The 21,226-nt window shown below is 35.3% G+C and overlaps 2 protein-coding genes across 2 annotated transcripts in view; both read right to left on the reverse strand.

Annotated features, from left to right (window-relative positions):
- Window positions 1–708: 708 nt before the first annotated feature.
- Window positions 709–4,279, reverse strand: LOC110807515 (putative histone chaperone ASF1A). Its single transcript, XM_022032657.2, has 3 exons — window positions 3,851–4,279; window positions 1,478–1,593; window positions 709–1,372 (listed from the first exon to the last, which is right to left on the reverse strand). Exons 1-3 carry the CDS (start codon window positions 3,957–3,959, stop codon window positions 1,013–1,015), a joined length of 585 nt encoding a protein of 194 aa, XP_021888349.1. The 5' UTR covers window positions 3,960–4,279; the 3' UTR covers window positions 709–1,012.
- A 3,761-nt stretch (window positions 4,280–8,040) lies between these two features.
- Window positions 8,041–21,226, reverse strand: part of LIG6 (DNA LIGASE 6) — a 29,500-nt gene continuing 16,314 nt past the window's right edge. Inside the window, exons 11-19 of the mRNA XM_088212261.1 lie at window positions 15,678–15,837; window positions 15,463–15,570; window positions 11,510–11,559; window positions 11,264–11,298; window positions 11,083–11,144; window positions 10,096–10,257; window positions 9,906–9,994; window positions 9,180–9,279; window positions 8,041–8,720 (exon numbers count right to left, since the gene is read on the reverse strand). Coding sequence (XP_088068387.1) covers window positions 8,412–8,720; window positions 9,180–9,279; window positions 9,906–9,994; window positions 10,096–10,257; window positions 11,083–11,144; window positions 11,264–11,298; window positions 11,510–11,559; window positions 15,463–15,570; window positions 15,678–15,837 — 1,075 coding nt within the window. The 3' untranslated portion in view covers window positions 8,041–8,411. The remainder of the gene's footprint in view (window positions 8,721–9,179; window positions 9,280–9,905; window positions 9,995–10,095; window positions 10,258–11,082; window positions 11,145–11,263; window positions 11,299–11,509; window positions 11,560–15,462; window positions 15,571–15,677; window positions 15,838–21,226) is intronic.

Genomic DNA, 21,226 nt, shown 5'->3' on the forward strand with positions numbered 1-21,226 from the left:
GACGGGTCCAAAAATAAACTAATTTCTTGAACTGTTTACGAAAAATGTCATCGGATTTTGAAGTAACACGATTTAATTCAAAAATGTTAGTTAAATTAAACGAGCTTAGTATATTTTTTAACGGTCGTTGATTCACTATAACTCATTTCATTAAGCAAAGTTATAGAATTCAAGAGTTATATTTTGTAATTATTGTTCGAGTTTAAATTTAAATGGGTGAACATATAAATTTATGATCGATAAACATATAAATTTTTATGTAGAAGTTTGCATTAAGCTAAAGGACAAGGTTACCTAAAAGAGAAAATTCTTTCCTTCCCACTAAGAAGAACAATTTGTTAGCATAGACAGCTTTTGATACCACTTCTGTCTCTGAAAGTGTTAATGACATTAAATTTGTAATTCTAGTCTTTATGGAAATCTTGTAAAATATAGATTATAGATAAAATAGTGTAATAGCTAAGGTTCCTCACAACTTGACCCAAAGGAACAAATCACTGGAAACCCTACTGTGTATCTCTCTACCTTTATCTTTTCCTTTTATACATACCTAATGAGCATGAATATAATATGAACTTGAACCATAAATTAGTTTTGAAAATTTACATATGTTGCTGCAGACCTAATCTTTCTTCCTCTCTTCTTAAGAGTTCTTTTTGAAATACTAATTATTTATTTTACTGAGCTGGGTATCACACAACTCGGACCTAAAGAATAACCATATCAACTTAGTTGACAAAGCTATTATAAAACAGAGTTTCCTTTTCGCACCATTACAAACTTTCAAGATCGAATTTGAAATGCATGATGTATTTGTTGGAGAACTGGGTTTACAGACATTCGCTCAGTCACTGTCTACCTACACTCCCTCGAACTTTCTATATTACATCATTGCAAACACAACATTAACCATGGTCAAGTCTGAAGTCCCCGTGATATTTCAGGCAAAAATGTCACTAATGGAGTACAATATGGAGATACTGGAATTTTGGTCACTACAGAGTGACAAAAGCTAAGGCTCCTGTCTGTTTGGAGGATGACTTGGTTCTGGTGAAACCCCTGGTTCTTCCTCCCGATCAATATCCTCAGCCTGCTCGACTTGGTGAGTTTCTCCAGCACTTTCATCATTCTCGGGATGGAAGTTAATTGGAAACTTTGTGACCCTTGGTTTGTCTGATAAAATATTTCTTTGAATCCTATGAATCAAGACCTTGGGAGGAGGTTCCTCTCGAAGCTGCTCATCCTCATAATCATTGTTTAGATAATAGCCAACTCGAACAAATTCCTGACCAAGGTATGAGCATGTCAAAAGAAGCACTGTAACACCAATAATATCTTCTTCACAGATCTTTGATGGATCTGGTGGATCTGCCTGCAAATTTCCAACAAGAAAAACACTGTAAAACCAATGCCATCTCCAAATTATGCAAATCATATGTAGTGTCAAAATAAAGAACCAAAAGAAAAAGTTAATTACCTGTAATACAAAACGATAATTTCCAACATTAACAGGTCCAACAAGTACACTCTCCAACAATTGATCAGAAGTCTCGTCCTCAGCAGATCCTACATAGATGAGTTTCCATTCCAAGTCTGCACAGATATCATAAGTTAATAACAATAGACAGTTGAAGATGCACAGGGGCTAACTTCTTCCTGAATAAGAATGTGATAAAAAATTGTAATTCTACCTTAGATATGAAGGTAAGTAAATGCAAGCAAACATTACATCTTTAACAATGATTTGAGCCTCCACAGTTTTCATAACCAATGAAACCATTGAATGCTAATTGACATTAAACAGAAAAATCTAAAAGCTTCTGGCAGCATAAACATTACCAACAATTCAAAATCTAACAATCACTCGCATATTGTCAAGATGCCCATCAATGCATTTTTCTTAACTATTACCTAAAATCGAGAAGCACAAACATAGCACAACTAAAGTTCCAGAAAAGAAATGTGTCCCATGAACTTGGCCTCATGAATGCTATGTTGAAGTGGACATATGATGCTCCCACTCGTATTATTTGTTCAACCATTCTTTAGCCCACTATTGAACTTCAAGTCATGCAAAACCCACCAATCTACCATTAGTTACTTGCCCCTTGGTTCTAGTCCTCATTGAAGGGAGTATTAATATACAAATAATAGTTTGTGTTTTTCCTATAAGCTTAAGTATTTGGAATAATCAAACTCACTATATTATTTAAGACTTTGCATGCATGAAAGTACAATTAATATTGTCTTTTTCCCCATCTTCTGAGTCCAAAAGTGTCCCTTCTCACCACGAGTAACTTAGAGGACAATCATCCAATAACTATATAGAGATTGCACCCGTTCTCTTATATTTATTCTTAAGGTGAATATGTAATCGTTACTACCATAAGAAGAGGACATAGATACTTTCAAGGGAAAAAGATAGAGGTCAGGGTTTTTACTATAAAAAAGACCAGAACTTCATCACTATGAGACTCCTCAAACTAACAGGGGAAAATAAAACAAACAAAGAATAAGATTGGACGATAGGAGATTGGAAAACAAAAGAAATAGAGAGACAGATATGATTTTTAAGTTTCAATGAAACTTGGTACCTGGCATAACCGTACTCATGTGTCTTGTCCAAGAATCAGATCTCTTGTTCGACATACCTCCACTGTTACATCATTTTAGTAATTCTTAATTTATTCTAATAGCTTTAACGAACATTCTAAATGCTGTAACCTTTGCTCCAAAGGATGCTAGCATTAGTGTCTGCTATATCAACTACTGCATGTTCTTCATTCTTTTAATCAACATCAGAATAGTTTTTAGCCAAATTGGGTTCTAATCTCTTAGATGATGAATTATAGTGTAAATCTTTCTTCTGGGCTTATGGAGATAATAAAAACTTTCTTTTGGATTGCTGTACATATGTAGGATAGCATTATATTAACCTTGTTTCATATGGTTGTGCATATATGAATAGCATTACATACACAAATTTATCTAATTGGTCCAATATTAACATTACCTTCCAATTTTAAATACACATCAAAATCTCAACTTTGATTTTGAAGCAAAATGTCCTTATATTTTTCAAGCATATCTACATGTATAACAGGATTGCACTCAAAAGATAGCATCACACGTGTACAATGAAAGATTGAGTTAAAACCTCTTATAACCAATTAACTAGAAAACCAAAGCAATTAATTCGCTTGACAACACTATAAAGGGGGGCAAGGCTTTATAAATTTTATTAGGGGAACCTGAAAAAGCTGCAATAAGATTATCCTTGAGAGCAGCAACATGTTGTGTTAGTACTCAAAATCAACTTGACCACACATCCATGGAGAGACCATTACATGGTAAATAGGGTTTTCAATTCCAATCAAAGCAGCTGTTTTTTTCTTTTAAAATATTGTAAGAAAGTTAAAGAACATAAGTACAGGTTCCACGAAGACATGCCCTTCATGTTTTGTTTGTAGCATGAAATTTCATTTCACTCGATTGATCATTTCCCAGTAATGAAATTCCATGGTCTATTCAATATCAACAGGCACAGTAATATCTTTTACTTAAATTGTTAAACCATCTTCTTGTTCTAGTCACGCAATCACCAAGAAAACCAGCCCCATTTCCAATAAACCGGAGGTACGTTTTGCATTTAAAAAACGCAGGTATTGAAACTTCATCTTCTGTTTCCTCCCATCATTTTTCATAACCAAGCAGACCAAGTCAAAGAATCATTACGTAAGCATAACCCTAGCTCTACCAAACTCAAATTGAAGCAACAAATAACAATTAAACACCAAAGGCATTCAAAGAACAAAGAAAATTTCAGTAAAGGAATAGGGGCAGGAAGTACCGTCTTCGAGAGGCGTCAAGCACTCGTAGGAAATCTCGAACTGAAACGGGGTCAAAAATGGGGCTGGATTATCCAAGACGGTGACGTTGGTAATGTTAACAGCACTCATTATCTCGAATCCCAAGAAATCGCCCTACTTGCATACGGTTTCAGTTAACAATCGTTGAAAACCCTAGGTTTCCAAAACCTTCATCGAACTCGGAAGAAAACAAAGAAGGAAGCTGAAGAATAACAACAGACAAGCAGAAGTGTCGTCTGAAAACAAGCTTCTCAACTTCCAAATACGGGTTTTATCAGAGACAGAAGCTCACAAGTGCGTACTAACAATGCGACCCTCAAACAGGGCGAAGACGGAGGGAATGCGGAGGGAAAGCGTCTCTGAAGAAGAAGGATGTTCTTCTCTTTTCAGTCGGTGCCTGGATCCTATGACTGGTTACCGGCGATAACCGGTTACGAGATTTGGCGGGAGATCATAAACGTATGAAAAGAGCGCCCGGAGTGGAGGAGGTTACTGGTTAGTTTACTTCAGGCTTTTCATTATTAAATTAAAATTTTAGAAATTCAAGATTTTATAATATGCGGTTTGCTCTATTTAAATTAATTTTTGTAAAGAATATTTGAAATATAAAATAATAAATTTATTATACTTTTTTTAAAAAAAAATAATAAAAATAATTTCAACCAATATAATTATTCTTTTGATATGTATATGTAAGCACAGTTGATATCAATCACATAAGTATAACAATTATTAAAATATAACAATATATATGAGAGATATAAACTTTTTAGAAATTAAGAAGCCATAATGTATATAATGTTTTTCTTTTTTTAATAATTATAAAGCTATAATTACTTAAGGTTTTAGAATAATTCCCTTAATATATATATATATGTATATATATATATATAAAGTCACTTAATTTATATAATTTACTAAATCATAATATGAAAATTACATTATCTAATTAGTCTCGTATTAAAACCAACATCATCAATCAACATTATATATTGCAGTAGAAAGACATAAATGATAATTAAAAAAAAGTACATGTATTAGCCAGAGAGAGTATTTTAAGGTAAAAAATCTACTTTTCTACATGGCCTACACTCCTATAACAGCAATACAAGGAATTAACCTCGTAATAATATTATATTTTAATGAAAAAATATTAATATTATGATAGTCGATAAATAAAACTAATCAACTAAATTCTTTAAATTTAAGTTAACTGATACAGAAAAAATTATAAAATTTTTTACCAATAAAATGATATGGACTTAAAAGCAAATGATAAGCAACCTTAATATTTGAACAACTTACCAAAAGCACGATGATAAAATCGACATCGTGGTGGCAATGACAAGAAGATACTAACAATTACTATCCTCATAAGGTATTATCTTAATGACAACAAGACATTAGTAGCAACCAAACGTCATGTTAACATAATTACTGAATCAACCAAAAGTTACTAGAGTTAAGAAGACTAGATTATTCATATCTCAATAATTACAATGTTTGACATTTCTCTCTCATAATGTCAAAAATAATTCAGTAGATTAAGAATTTATTAAACCATTTTTTAGCAAAATCATAATCTAATAATGGCAGTCACGTAATCAAATCTCTGGTTATATAAGTTTTAATGGAGAACAACTTGGCATTAGGTAAAGATATTAAGCTGTTTATTTGATTTTACAGAGTACAAAGAATATGTTATATACATGTAAGGGTAATAAAGTAAAATAACAATACAATCAGTTATAACAAAAATAACAGAATACTCTAATACCCCCCCCTCTCAAGATGGAGAGTACATGTCAATGATACCCATCTTGCCCAATAAACTGTAGAATTGCGAAAAAGAAAGTGCCTTGGTCCTTGAATCTGCAATCTGATTTCGTGATGATACATGCATAGTTTTCAAGACCCCATCTTGAATTTTTTCTCTAACGAAGTGACAATCCAACTCAATGTGTTTCGTCATCTCATGATATACTAGATTAGCCACAATGTGCAAGGCGTCTTGATTGTCACAATAAAGCAAAGTTGGTCCTTGATGTTTCACTTACAAGTCCCGCAATAAGTTCAGGATCCACACTATCTCACATGAGATGTTGGCCATAGAACAGTACTCTGCCTCTGCAGAGGATCTGGAGACAACCTGCTGCTTCTTTAATTTCCATGAAACAAGAGAGGATCCAAGAAAGATACAGTACCCAGTAAGAGATCTTCTGGTGTCAGGGCAAGTACCCCAATTAGCATTTGAAAAAGCCTTGATCTAAATAGAAGACGAAGCAGGAAAGTGAAGACCTTGTCCTGGTGAGAATGTATCAATGAAGTCAACACCAAACTATTGGGTAAAATCCTTGGCGACAAGGCGGGCCTTGTGCCGCTCGATAGTACCATCAGACCTATACTTAATCTTGTAGACTCACTTGCAATCAACTAGTTTCTTGCTTGGAGGGCAACAGACTAGGTATCATTGCTCTCAAGAGCGCTCAACTCAGTATGCATTGTATCCCTCCAAACTATTAATCGGACTGCCTCGGAAAATGATTGGGGCTCAATGTGAGAAAAAAGTGCAAGTACAAAATTGTGATAATGAGGTGTGAGTCTACCGTAAGTGAGAAATGATAAAATAGGATATGTGACTATGGGGGTATCAGTATGATAGCAGTGATAATCAACCAAGTAAGATGGAGGTCGTGTGACATGCTGAGGACAAGTCGGAACACAAGAAAGAGATTGTGGAGCGAAAACATGAGAAGGAGGTGGTGTAGGGAAATCAAGGGAAACAGATAAAACACGATCTTGAAAAAAACTCTGGATGAGGAATACTCGGAGATGGAGTAGAGAAAGGAAAAATAGTCTCATGGAAGGTAACATCACGAGAAATATGAATTTGGTTAGTTTCTAGGTCAAGGAGTTTGTAGCCCTTGAACTTAGAAGGATAACCGAGGAAGATACATGCACGAGAACAAGGAGAAAATTTATGACGCTGACTCATGAGGGTAGAACTGTAACACAGGCATCCAAAAGTACGTAAATGATCATAACATGACTTTTTAGATGTCAGAAGCTCAAAAGGAGTCTTATGTGAGAGTAAAGGAGACGGAGTGCAGTTAATGATATAAACAGCGGTCAATATACAGTCACCCCAATACACTAAAGGAACATGAGACTGGAAAAGTAAAGCCCATACGACATTTAAGATATGCTGATGTTTACCATCGATAACAGAATTCTGTTGCGGAGTTTCAACATAAGAGTGATATGAAAGAATCCCTTTAAATTTAAAAAATGAATGAAAACTTAACTTATGTGCATTGTCGGACCTCACAGACTTGATAGGAATCTCATATTAAGTGAGAATAAAAGTATAAAAGTCAAGAAAAATAGTAAGGACGTCAGATTTCTGGCAAAGCAGATAAACCCAAGTAGTAAGAGTGCAATCATCAACAATAGTAAAAAAATAACCATACCCCTCAATGGTAAGAGTAAAAAATGTGGGTCTACATTTTTATGCTTGCATTTTCAGGCACAATTTTTAGGCCCAAATTTTAAGGTCCAAATCTTCAGTCCTAAATTTTTAGGCCCAAATTTTCACGCCCAATTGTCTAGGCCAAAGTTTTCAGGCCTGAATTTTTAGACTCAAAGTTTCCGGCCCTTTCTTAGGCTCAATCTTTTAGGCCCAAATAGTCAGGCCTGAGTTTTTCAGGCCCAAATATTCAGGACCGATCTTTTAGGCCTAAATTAGGCTGAAATTTCGAGCCCCAAATTTTCAAGCCCAAATTTTAGGCCCAAATGTTCAGGCATGAGTTTTAAGTCCCAAAATTTAGGTCTAAACTTCAGGCCCAAATTTAGAAGTCCAAATTTTCAGGCCCAAATTTTCACACCCAATATTCTTGGCCCAAATTTTCAGTCCCATGTTTTCAGACCCAAATTTTCCGGCCCAATTTTTAGGCACAAATTTTCGGGCCCAATCTTTTAAGTCCAAATATTCAGGCCCATTTTTAGTCTCATATTTCCAGGTCCAAAATTTCAGGCCCAAATTGTTTGACCCAAATTTTTAGGCCCAGATTTTTAGGCCCAGATCTAAGTTCTAAACGAAAGTAAAGATATATGCATTTTATGCTCTGCTTTAAATAATATAATTAAAAAATAAACTATGATAGATAAATGATAACATCAACCATAAAAATATATCTTAGATTTTATCTTAAAACCATCCAATGTTTAACTACGTACATAAACTGGTATAAAGACTAATACTCAACGAGGATTACATCGCAAAACCATATAATACATTTTTCGATAGAAATAAAACTACTTGAATACCATAAAATTAAAAATGCAAATATAAAACAAAACTAACTACAAACCTCCAAAATCTATATATTTTCAAGGCAGCAAGAGCAAAATGAGCAACCAAAACCATTTGTTAATTACAATCTACAAACCTACACTTTTCCTGCAACTTATAAATACTCGGCCTTCGTGCACCTTCCATGAAGCAACCCAAATGATAGATTAACAGAGGCAGAGAGGAGGTCTTCAATCTTCGGCTGTCACATCCATCTTACGAGTCTGAGAGTGAAACATTTCAGCTATTTCTGCTGCTGTACTACATTCCTCGGGGTTTCTATCCAACACAGACCGAATAAATCTAGGAAATCTTATTGAAATGCCACGGGAAGAGTGAACTAAACCTATGGCAGCTTGGTGAACGGGTGACACTGTGAAGTCTGCACCTCGGATTTCCCAAACAAGTACTGGAGGAAACCACATGTCTGGCACCTCCGCTGTTCTATAATAAACTGGCCTTTTGGATAAGATCTTATCATCAGAGTAGAATTCCTTCATCTGAGATTAAACATAGAAAAGAACAGTTATATAATGGTAGAAAAATTCAGTAATAAAAAAACTTCACAACTAATTTGTAATGGTCAAAACCCCAATCTCCATGTTGTTTAGTCAAAGAAGTTCAAACATGAAAGCAAATCTTTTATCTGGAACCACAACGTAAATTTTGTCATATTCTTAGGTTTGAAAACCCAGAAAACGTTATCCCCATATATAGTATAGAAGATCACTGGATGTAATAATAAAAAAACATGGTTCTAGAAGATCACTGTAATTGTAGATCTTCAGTGATCGACCTCTTAAATTTATCAAACAGCAGAAGATACTTTCATGTTCTATAACCATGAAGATTTATTTTCAAATAAGCAATAAAACATACCTAATAGAGAAAAGAAAATAACCTTGTAGTATTGCAAGTAGTCTAAAATGTTCTGATACTATTAACCTTCATATTTTTACCTCTGCATAAAAAGAATCTGAGAAGCCAGACATGACACGGCAGACACTTTGGTATTCCTCAGTCTCCGGGTTGTAACATGCCATGAGGAATGGACTGTACCTGCAATAATACAAAGTCCAATTCCAAACACATAGGATGTTATGAAGGAAGCATTTGCCCAAAACTATGACATTATTTTTCCTCATATTGCTGTAAAATAACTTTGCATGATTGTACTGCTCTCTACTGTCACTAAACAACTAATCAAAACATTAGCAGCACTTTTTCTGGGATAAAAACTTCATGAAACAAAGACTCATTGGTAGCTCTTTCAACCTTACCTGCTCATTTATCCTCTACAAGTGTAAAGGAAAAGAGATAGTTCTAAATCATTTTCAGCAGGAAAATATTAGATTAAAACAATTTCCAATTCTTAGCTTCTCTTCCATGATGAGTGGTCTATCACAGTGAATATAATCATACACCACTTAATTCTGAATTCATCAAGAACACACTCTAGCAGTTGAGACTGGGAAAAAGGATAGTTATGCTAACAAACTATAAATTTTGTTTGCTTAGGTGAAAGAGGCAAGCTTTTTTAGTTTCAGCAAGTTTCAGTCTCAACTACTCCACCTTAGACATACGACTTTGTTCAATTGGGTGAGAGAAAGGAACTATTTCAACTTTCAGTCAGTTTCATGATGCAGATCCACACAAAAAATAGGAAATAAAAACAATAAGACAACCATCCTGCTTTTCTTCCATTTCCATGCCAAGCCCCAATTGGGACTAAATCCAGCGAGTCACTCAGTCCTTCAACATAATCTCGCTTGACCTACAACAGAAACACCAAGCTCAATCAGCAATTCTTAATTTCCCACCTTCACACCACGTAGTTGTTGGATAAAGAAAAGCAATCTTTGATGACCGTAAAACCTTTAACCATGTGTCAGTACGCTTTGATGGAGAATATCCAGCATCAACATCTAAACACTTAACCATAATTCCTTCACATGAGGAATGGAATGCATCTTCAAGAAAAGAGTTTATCCTAGTCAAGCTGACTTCGTTACCTAAACAAGCATCATCTGCTTCCACCTATGAAGCGAAAAGGAAATTGCCAACATCAGGGAACTTCCTGTTTATACATATATATATATATATATATATATACATATTCACACACACACAACCACACAGAAGATATTACTAAGAGAAAGTGAGTAAAAAGAGAGGAACAAAAGGTATCCTCCTACAAACAAAAACGACAAAAATGTGAACAGTAAAGCTTTTGACAACTCCTCTTCCCCTTTTCAAGAGGTTACAGAGAGTTGGTTTAAAATTTTGTCTACATGCTTATAGGGCATCTTTGATGTGTTAGTATTTTGGCTATCTTTGCTCTTCTCTACTTTTGGAGAATATAAATTATGTAATTTTGTTGTATGTTGCATGCCCTTGGTGCTCTTAATAGAATTGCTTTTCTCTCAAAAACAAAAAAAGTGCATACATCAACATAAAATAATCTCCTGCTTCCTTTGCATGATTGACAAAGGCAACCCTTAAGAGATAACTATGTGCATAGCCCGCAAAGAAGCCATCTAGCACACAAATAGTCCATTAAAATCATCCTACCCCAAATAAAAATTAAGTCTGTTCCAGCCACAATATCCAATATTCAGCAAAAAGGCACCCCACCATCACACTTTATGATCTTTAATCTTCATAGAACCCCTCAAATAGGCAAAGAAAACCTCAAGAGTGTCAAATAACTTAGTCGAAAGTTGCAAAGCCACCTCAAAATGCAAATCAGATGGCCATTCGTCTCCTTAGCCATCACTCAATATCTGGAGAGATAGCTCTATTCAACCATCACATATGACATAAATCAATAGTGCTAATCCTACTAAAGATTAGAGAACTTACTGTCATTTCCTTTGCATACCCAAAGTAACCCAACTCCTCCTCCTGAAACAAATCCTTTAAATCTGAAATTTAGGCATGAAGAGAAGAAAAAGAATCAAATTTGAAACGTTAAACCCTGAGGAGAAAAAGATCCTTATGTCTGAGAGAGCTGTTATTCACATCATATATAGGAGAAGCATACATTTCCTTCTTTTGCGAAGAGGAACATCTAGCAGCCTGTAGTAGAATTGTCAAATTAGAATTTTATTTTCATTTGAAAATAACAGAATCAATGCGATTATACTACAATAAAAATGAAAGAAGAAAGTATAATGTTCTCTACAGCCAGATTTGCATTCAACTGTCCATGTTAAGTAACCAAAAACGTTGTCCATATCAATTTGCCAAAAGAGCTAAAATTGATCCAGGCAAGATCCAAGGTACATACTGCTCTCCATTAGCAAACATGACATCGAAAAGAAACACGCAAATGTCAACCTGCAACCACAGTCAGTACATGAGATATTAAATTACTAAACCAAAGGTGGCAAAACAAAAGACAGACAGATACAATAATTGAATTTATTATCAGAAGTAAACACGTTTAGCTGTTAAAAGAAAAAAGGAAAAAGAAAAAAAAGAAAATTCAGGCACTGTTTAGTCATAGAAAACTCAAGTTTTTGCTTTCTAAATTCCTCTATATTTGTACAGAAAATATAAGTAGTTTCTGAAAATGGAAACATGATTTGTGAAACTTTATGTAATGATTTTAAAACAATAAAATTGTTAGCATATTATAAAATATTTTCTAACATGATAGTATTATTATATTTCCAAATATGTAAGGTTAATTAGGAAGAAAATTATTAGGATAATTTATGTTGATTATTATATATGAATCCATCTACATGTATATATATCCCTCCTTTTGTTTCAATAAAACATAAGAAAATATTCAGTATCCCTTTCCCTAATTCTTACATGATATCAGAGATAGGGTTAGGGTTTTAGGAGCCAAATTTCATCAGACCAAAAAAAAAATTAAACACCCATTCTCGGCACCGGAGGAAGTTGACCAACGATCTCCGACCAGTTCAAAGTGCGGCCATCATGATGGTGTACGCAGGAGAAGCGGAGACGGTGGTTTGCGTGGCAGTTTGAGGCTGTCTGCGTTGGGTTTGCCGGAGGAGGGTATTTCTGTGCGGTTTGCTTTCTCGTTCGAGGATAGAAGAAATAAAAGGGCTCGGTCGACCGGCTCTATGCACGAAACCAGAAGGCCGAAGAAAGAAAAGCGCGGCAAAGCAAATCGCACGACAGAAAGCGATTTTTCGATCTCCAGCCTGATTTCGGCTGTTTCTGCAAGTGCCATTCCAGATTAGGGCTGACATTGGAGTTCTATGGTGATTTCCGGTCGAATAGAGGTTATTTGGTAATTTCAGAAGGCGGTGCATGTAACTCCAGCAGCGGTGGCGCAGATCTCCGGTGGTTGACAGTGAGGTTCTAATAGGGTTATTGATACTCGTACGTGAAGAGGTACTCTATTTTCTCAAATTTTTTGGTATATTTGCAATGTTTTTGGTGTATCTCTAGCAGCTGTATTTGGATATTTTTGAGTGACAATTTGTGGATATTCTCAAGATAAGAATGAGTGAAAACAAGTTTTCAGTGAGTGAAATAGTCTCAACCATGTCAAAGATCACTGAGCATAAGTTAAATGATACAAATTATTTGAAGTGGAGCAAAACTATTAGGGTTTATCTACGCAATATTGATAAGGATGATCATTTAACTCAAGATCTCCCCATTGATGGAACTAGACAAATCTACCTAAGACATGATACATAGTTGTTTCTGCAGATCAGAAATTCAATTGACAGTGAGGTAATTGGCTTAATTAATCACTGTGAGTTTGTTAAAAACTGATAGATTATTTAAAGTTTCTGTATACAGGCAAAGGAAATGTGTCCCGCATGTATTATGTTTGGAAAGCTATCTATCATGCTGAGAAGGAGGTCAAATCTCTCACTACCTACTTTATGGACTTTAAAAAGACATGTGAAGAACTTAATGTACTTTTGCCGTTCAGTGCTGATATCAAGGTACAACAAACACAGAAAGAGTAGATGGCCATAATGATTTTCTTGGCTGGTCTTCCGTATGAATTTGAGATTGCTAAATCTCAAATCTTATCTGATTCTGAGATCACATCTCTTCACGAAGTTTTTAGTAGAGTGTTACGCACAGAGACTACTACACCTAATCAGCATACTAATATTCTTATTGCTAGAGGAAGAAGAAATACTGACAGGGGAGAAAACAAAGAAATAGATAGTCGCTATAATGATTTAAATAATATTGTTTGTTATTACTGTCATGAGCAAGAACATACAAAGCGGCAATGCAAGAAGTTACAGAATCGAAATTAGAGAACACAAACTGCGAATATTGCTATTGCTGCTCCTGCTAGTTCCTCTTCTGAGAAAATTATTGTGGTTTCAGTCGACAAGTATGCAAGATTATCTCAACTTCAAGAATCTTTGAAAGACCGCACACCAGCCATATATTTACTGAATCAGGTAAAAGATGTCTTATCATCTCATCAAACAAATGAGTGAGTGATTCTGGTGCTACAGATCACATGACAGGTAACTCTAAACACCAATACTCTTCCATTCTGATTTCGACAGAGGGCTAAAAAAATTGTTCGGTTATACCCCGCAGTCCATTTTCCCCATGTAACACCTCCTTTTTACCAGTAGAAGTCACTGAGTGCATCGACGAGCCATCTTATGACTTGTTCAAAGTAATCGTAACCCTGACCCCTCTGCCGTTCTCACACAGACGTAATCCATCATGGTGTTCTCCATCCCTAACCATGTCGAAAGACTTCTTGTAAACAAGAAAAAAATTTATGTTTGGGTCTGATGACATCAAAATGGAAACGGTTTGACTGGCCCACCCAATACAATTTTAGCTCTCGAGGCCCTTGGTGTGTTTAACGAAGGTCAGCTGTAGAAGAGAAAGGGTGATTGGTCTGTGGTTAGGGTTAGGTCAGGGAGAGAGAGCTAAAATTGTTTACAAAATGAAAACCCAAGTGAGAATGGGGAGAAACTAAGAGGGGCAAGAACGAAAGAAAAACTGAAGGAAAAAACTTCTGGATATTTCTTTTTCCTCTCTCTGTGACAGATCCCTATCAAGATGGCAAAACAGCTAAATACCACAGACTTAGCTGATTTGTTATTGCCAAAGTTTTCTCAAAAGTGCCTCTTCCATCAGAGGTAAAGGTATTTATATGAACAGTGATTCATCAAAGCCTCAATACAAACAACAGTGACAGCAACGCCATCTCTGCTCTTGGAATTTGCTCCAAAATAACAGGCTCTGATGCCTGCCCTAGATCCTCCCACAACATAATGCCAGTTAGTGACAGTCCCTCTCATCAGTTTATCATTTTGTGAAGTTGTATTTTTAATAAGTTCTTGCAAGGGTAGGCCAATCACCAATACTCCAAGCCTATTCCACAGTTGGGGGTTCAAGGAAAAACACAAGACAGGTTTTTAAAGTAACATAGAATAACATTGAGTAAAATAGAGGGTTCAAATCATCTCTTGTTTGGTTTAATATAATGAAGAAGTTAAATTGAAGCCTTAGCCCCATCTTATTTGGTTAAAGGGAAGAAAGTAAGGTATTGATTTGCTAAATATGGCAAAAATATACTCTATACTAAATGATATGTTACAAATTATGACAAAAGTAGGTTATTAAATATTTTACTGAAAACACATTGTTAAATGCAATCCCTTAATTTGGAAGGTTAGATAATTGAAGGTTAAGATGATAAAGGAAGGGTTCAATCTCTCCTTTACTATCATTTCCTATAAAAAAAAACAACAAACAAAGTTAATATTAAACTCTAATTTACTTTACCTTCCTTTACTCTCAAAATTAATCTCCTAAAAACATTAATTTTTTAGAAAAAAAAAACACATAATTTGTTTGCCAATTTTTAACTTGGTTGTCTTTTTAACTGTTAAAGCAATAACTTATTAATGAATTTTGGGATGATAAGTAATGAAATATAAATTCATAAGTATAAGTTTTAGCATTATAGTTATATTTTAGTCTTTTTAAAAAAATATATTTAGCATAATAAATACAGATATTTTGATCATTTAGAGTTTATTCCACTGCTCTAATGTATAGACTAAATAAAATAACATCATAATTCGACAACAGCTATTTGTACCACTCATTTCCACCAATAACTATTCCATTCATCCCTTATTTCACTCAATTGATCCAAATATATACTTACTATTTCCCCCGTAGTTCACATTGTCTTTTAGCTATTTGTAACACTAGGTGCTTGCACAAAACATATGACATGGGAGGATAGCATACCTTTATACTACCAACCGCGATCAAGGAATCTCTGCTCCCTCTCCCTCTGGAAGACAGTTCTTGGAAGGACATGATCTTGCATCCATTTCTCCTATCGACTGCAACCACCTGAAGCCAGAAGAATGACCAAAGAATTAGAATAAGCGAATACTGGCATTTGGAGGGATGCAATTCCTAACATATGTCAAAACCATCTTAGTAGAAGACAATTCCACCTCTGCATCCAATATGAATGTCTCAGCAGCAGGCTTAGAAAATTTGTTAACTGTATCAACTAAATCTGGAAATCTTGACGTCGTTTCATCCCCATTGCGAGAAAATACATGTACAGTACCATCCACTAATTTATGGATCTGGGCACGCTGACCATCATATCTAAAATCACATGCACAAGGACCAGTCTAGTGAACAAAGAAAAAGAATTTACCGAATAAAACATAATAAATTAGCCATACAATGTATTAAAGTATTTTTACTTGATTGCAGAAAAAGAAAAATGCCTACCAATTACACCATGAAATAGATCAACCACATTCATTGAATCTCAAAAGAGATCCCAGAAAATTTTACCATCCTACAGATGATCTTCAACATAAAAGAGCAGTAGGGAAATACAACCATGACTACATTCTTTTAAACAAAAAATATTTTTAAGAAATCTTGAATTTGATCCATTTTTGTATAAAACTTTGGAAATAGAAGTAGACAAAATATAATCTTTCAGCTGTTCCCTATTTATACTAACATCTCGATTCTATGTTCAGGGGTCCCTAATCTTTTATGGAAAAGGATATATTATTAGATAGAGGAGAAAAAGGCACATCAATAGAGACAAAATTGCTCCTAAAACAACAGAACAGATGAAGAAAAGAGAAATAGACAAAAATTGAAACAGCACAGCATCCCAATGCACGAATGTAGCCAAAGAGATAATAACCCCAAAAAACCCATGAAAGGCCTGAAAGAAAGAAAAAAATTCAATCTGTCCCCTGAAGAAGAAACAAAGGCAATAGTCCAGAAGAAATCAAGCATTATAATCCCTGCACAGCACCCACAAACAAGCAAAGAAAGCTTCTTTCCCACAGTACCATAACTTCTTCTTTCAACCCACCTCCCTCAAGGAACATAGAAAGAAAACCCTCCAAGGGAAGAGGGGAGAGAAAACACTTAATGGAAGAGGGGTGGATCAACATGCAGCCAAAACTAGCAAAAACCAATAGCAAAATCTCCAAGCTACCTAAAAATGCAAAAAGTGATGGTGATGGTCTTAGCATCCTTTAAACATATAAGAGACATCCAGGGTCATAACAAAGTCAGATCCGGGTCAAATAGCAGTGACTCGAAGCACTTTTTTTAACATTATTTTGGAAACTATAGTGAACTTGAAATAGATCACTAGTATTTAGCCTGTTCGGAATAACAGTCTAGACAAAAACATTTACCTTTGAGGGAAGTGTAGCCATCAAAGATGCACTAGTGAAAATCTCATTGTGACAAATGGAGTTGTGGGTAAGATTGATTAAAAAGAGACTTAAAAATCTACACATTTGAAGAGTCCAAAGTTCATATTCGGCTATCAGGTTGTGGATAGAAGAAAAGGCTCAAGGACATTATGGAAAAAAAAATCATATCACAGAATTTTTGGTCATCAAGATTCCCAAAGAAAAATAAATTCCAAGGTGTATGTCTATTAAATTCTGAAGAGAGTCGCACAAACATCTTTGTCGTTGCCGTTTTGCAAACGGCGTCAACTAAATCTCCAAAGTGCATGTTGATGGGAGGATGTCATTTTCTGTCAATAGAAAGGAAGTCATTTGGCTTCTCATTTTATCAAAAGGAGTTCGATGTCAAGATATTAAGGGTAAAAAAAGAGAGAAATAATAAGAGGGATGAATTAGCCTTTTAAAAGTATCAATTAGGGTTATGATTAGAATTAATATTTTGAATTTACTTCATAGCAGCCACCGCTGCATCGATTCTCATGATAGTGGCTGCTTTAATTGCTTATAATCTATAGAAAACTCAATCTTTATGTTATAATCAATCAAGAAAAATAATAAAATTATTTATCGGATTTCCTTCTCTGTTTCTCTTTTATTGCTCTCTTCTCTCTCTTTCTTTTTCAAGATCAGAAAGTCATGTCAAAGGTTTCTGACAACGTGATATTAGAGCCGGAGAATCCGGAAGGGATCACCGTGAAGGAGATCAACCTAAAACTCACTGCGTTCATGGAAGAATCGTGGCGTCATTTCAGCATGATCCTAAATTTGCTTAGTGGCAGATCTACTGACTGGACTGAAGAAAGCTTGGCACGATTGGTGGAGGCAATTTCGGAAAATGAGAGACCAACAACTCAGCCGACCCCTCTTCCATGTGATGACGAAGAAGAAAAGAATTGGGGTTTAGATAAAAAAATAAATCATAAAGTTGATTCAGTTATTGAATCGGGCACAATAGCACAGAGCAAACCAGGTTCGCTAATTTATTTGATTCGAACCGGTCCAGCCAACATTTTGAACCGAACTGGTTCACCTGCTCCCCTTCTCTTTTTTTCTCAAGTAATAGTGGTCGGGAATGAACACCCTAGAGGTCTCTCTCTCGTTCACCTCAGCCAACCACCCGGAAAGAGCTACCTCTCAGAAACTCTGCTTGGGTTTTGCTTTAATCTACGTGAGATCAAGATGGGAACCTGCAAGTTCTGGTTCTCCAGATGGGTTTTGATATGGAAACGGAGAAACAGAAAGAGAGGTGGAAGAAGAAGTTACTACAGCAGGATGATTACAACGCCCGACAGCAGCTGCATCAGTGGTGTGGAGGGGCCAATCTGTTAAAATTAAATTTTCACAGGGCTGAAGCAGTAGAAAACTACTTTAAAAAATATATATGTATATATCTATATATAAAAAAAATAATAATTTTATAAGGTAGAAGTAGTAGAAAACTGCTTCAGAAAAAAAAATATATACATATATAATAATTAACATATATATAACTTCTTTAAAATATATATATGAAAAAGAAAAAAAGCACTTGCTTTTTAAAAAATATAAAATAATAATAATAATAATAAGCTATATTTTTACCTTAGAGACAAGGTTGATGCTGAAGGAGAGGGTATTCTCAGGATATTAAGGATAAAAAAATAGAGAAATAATAAGAGGGGTGAATTAGTCTTTTAAAAGTATCAATTAGGGTTAGGATTAGAGTTAATATTTTTAATTTACTTCACAGCAGCCACCGTTGCATTGATTCCCATGATAGTGGCTGCTTTAATTGCTTATAGCCTATAAAAGGCTCAATTTTTATGTTATAATCAATCAAGAAAAATAATAAAATTATTTCTCAGATTTTCTCATCTGTTTCTCTTTTATTTCTCTCTTCTCTCTTTCTTTTTCTTTCTCAAGATCAGAAGTCATGTCAAAGGCTTCTGACAAGGTGGTATCAGAGCCAAAGAATCTGGAAGCAATCACCGTCAACCTGAAACTAACTACGTTCATGGAAGAATCGTGGCGGCAGTTCAGCATGATCTTGAATCTGCTCCGTGGCAGATCTGCTGATTGGACCGAAGAAAGCTTGGCACGCATGGCAGAGGCATTTCCGGAAGATGCGAGACCGACAGCTCAAGGGGCCACACTAGACGGATAGCTGACCCCTCTTCCGCATTATGAAGAAGAAGAAAAGAATTGGGGTTTAGATAAAAAAAATAAATCCTAAAATCGGTTCAATTATTGAATCGAGCACAATGAGCAAACCAGGTTCGCTAATTTATCCGATTGAATGAGTCCAGCCAACATTTTGAACCGAACCAGTTCACCTGCTCTCTTCTCTTTCTTTCTCAAGCAATAGTGGTCCGGAATGAACACTCTAGAGGTCTCTCTCTCATTCGCCTTAGCCAACCACCCGGAAAGAGCTACCTCTCAGAAACTCTGTTCGGGTTCCACTTTAATCCGCACGAGGTCAAAATGGGAACCTGCAAGTCTCTTGTTCTCTAGATGGGTTCTAATATGGAAAATGAGAAGCGAAAGAAGAAAAGGTGGAAAAAGAAGAGGTTACTACAGCAGCACGAGTACAACGCCCGACAATGGCTGCATTAGTGGTGTGGAGGGGCCAATCCGTGAAAATTAAATTTTCACGGGGTAGAAGCAGTAAAAAACTACTTTAAATATATATATATATATACATCTATATATAATTAAAAAAAATTAATTTTATGGGATAGAAGCAGTAGAAAACTACTTCAAGAAAAAAAAGATATATACATATATAATAATTAACATATATATAACTTCTTTAATATATATATATATATATGAAATATATAATACTAATAATAATAATAAGTTATATTTTAACCTTGAGGACAAGGTTGATGCTGAAGGAGAGGGTATTGTCAGGATATTAAAGGTAAAAAAAGAAAAAAATAATAAAAATGATGAATTAGTCTTTTAAAGTATCAATTAGGGTTAGGATTAGAGTCAATATTTTGAATTTACTTCACATCAGCCACAGCTGCATTGATTCCCATGATAGTGGCTGCTTTAATTGCTTATAGTTTATAAAAGGCTCAATCTTTATGTTATAATAAATCAAGAAAAATAATAAAATTATTTCTCAGATTTCCTTCTCTGTTTCTCTTTTATTTCTCTCTTCTCTCTCTCTTTCTTTCTCAAGATCAAAAAGTCGTGTCAAAGGCTTCTGACAATCGAATGGTTAATGATAAAATTATTTCTCAGATTTCCTTCTCTGTTTCTCTTTTATTTCTCTCTTCTCTCTCTTGTTCTTTCTCAAGATCAAAAAGTCGTGTCAAAGGCTTCTGGCAGTCGAATGGTTAATGAAATGTTTTCGAAAATTCCGTTGGGAGAAAGATGGGAAGCCGTGGGGAAGGAGTCGGGGAGGTTTTGGATATATTTTATGGATGGTACTGAGCAACAACAAAAGAGAAAATTTTGTGATTCTATCGCGTGTCATGAATGGAAAAAATGGCAAATACACAAGGATCTTTTATCCTGTAGCGTAAGAAAGCAAAAGGTTGGGGGAAATTGATGGAGGCGATATATGAGGTTATCCGAGTCCAAATAATGCCACCGGAGTGAGTGACAAAGAATGCCAAGAAAGTACTTCATATTAGCTTTCCCCCTTGGACTGGTAATCTATACTTTTTGCCAGCTTCAAATCATTGTCCTTGTTATAACACGGAGCTAGTGGTTTGTCTAGATAAGCGAACAGAAAACCCTAAGGAAGGACACGCAAAGCCCTAATTGGGTTGAGATGACAGGACCTGTTTTCAACACCCAACTTGCACTTTTCAAATTTCAAAATGGTCAGAATGAGGCGGGTAAGACTCAAAGGCAGAAAAGAAATTCAGTTGAGTCATTTTAATAAGGCAAAAAGGGGCAAGAAGGTAGGCTGGAGGTACACTTGGGTGGAAAAGGATAAGTGGGCGATTGGAGAAAATCAAGTAGGCCCATCCAAGAGGCCCAGAAAAAGGGTTAGGGTAAATTAAAAAATTCCTGAAGGACTAGTAAAAAGTGTTGTAAATAAAAGAAGAGTGACCGAAAGAGGGGGAAAGCAAAAGAGAAATGAGATAGATTCTCTTTGATTTCGAACCCTAGATAAGGGTTTTGCTATTGTGGACGAAAGATAACGCGAGATGTCTAATTTTTCAGTGCATTACAGGGGAGAAGAAGAATTTCTAGAGGTCATGTGCAGTTCGGCTAAACTGGGAAGGGACGAAGAAGAAGTCTTAACTGCTAATGGGTGGTCG

This window comes from Carica papaya, chromosome 1 (assembly GCF_054855325.1).
Source record: "Carica papaya isolate Zhongbai chromosome 1, ASM5485532v1, whole genome shotgun sequence".
In the NCBI taxonomy this organism is placed as follows: domain Eukaryota; kingdom Viridiplantae; phylum Streptophyta; class Magnoliopsida; order Brassicales; family Caricaceae; genus Carica; species Carica papaya.

Excerpts from the sequence above, each read along its gene's own strand:
- LOC110807515 (XM_022032657.2), bottom strand. The coding sequence starts at position 3,959 with ATGAGTGCTGTTAACATTACCAACGTCACCGTCTTGGATAATCCAGCC. Across the intron at positions 1,594-3,850 it reads CTTGACGCCTCTCGAAGACG|ACTTGGAATGGAAACTCATC; the intron begins GTACTTCCTGCC and ends ATATCTGTGCAG. Across the intron at positions 1,373-1,477 it reads ATTATCGTTTTGTATTACAG|GCAGATCCACCAGATCCATC; the intron begins GTAATTAACTTT and ends GGAAATTTGCAG.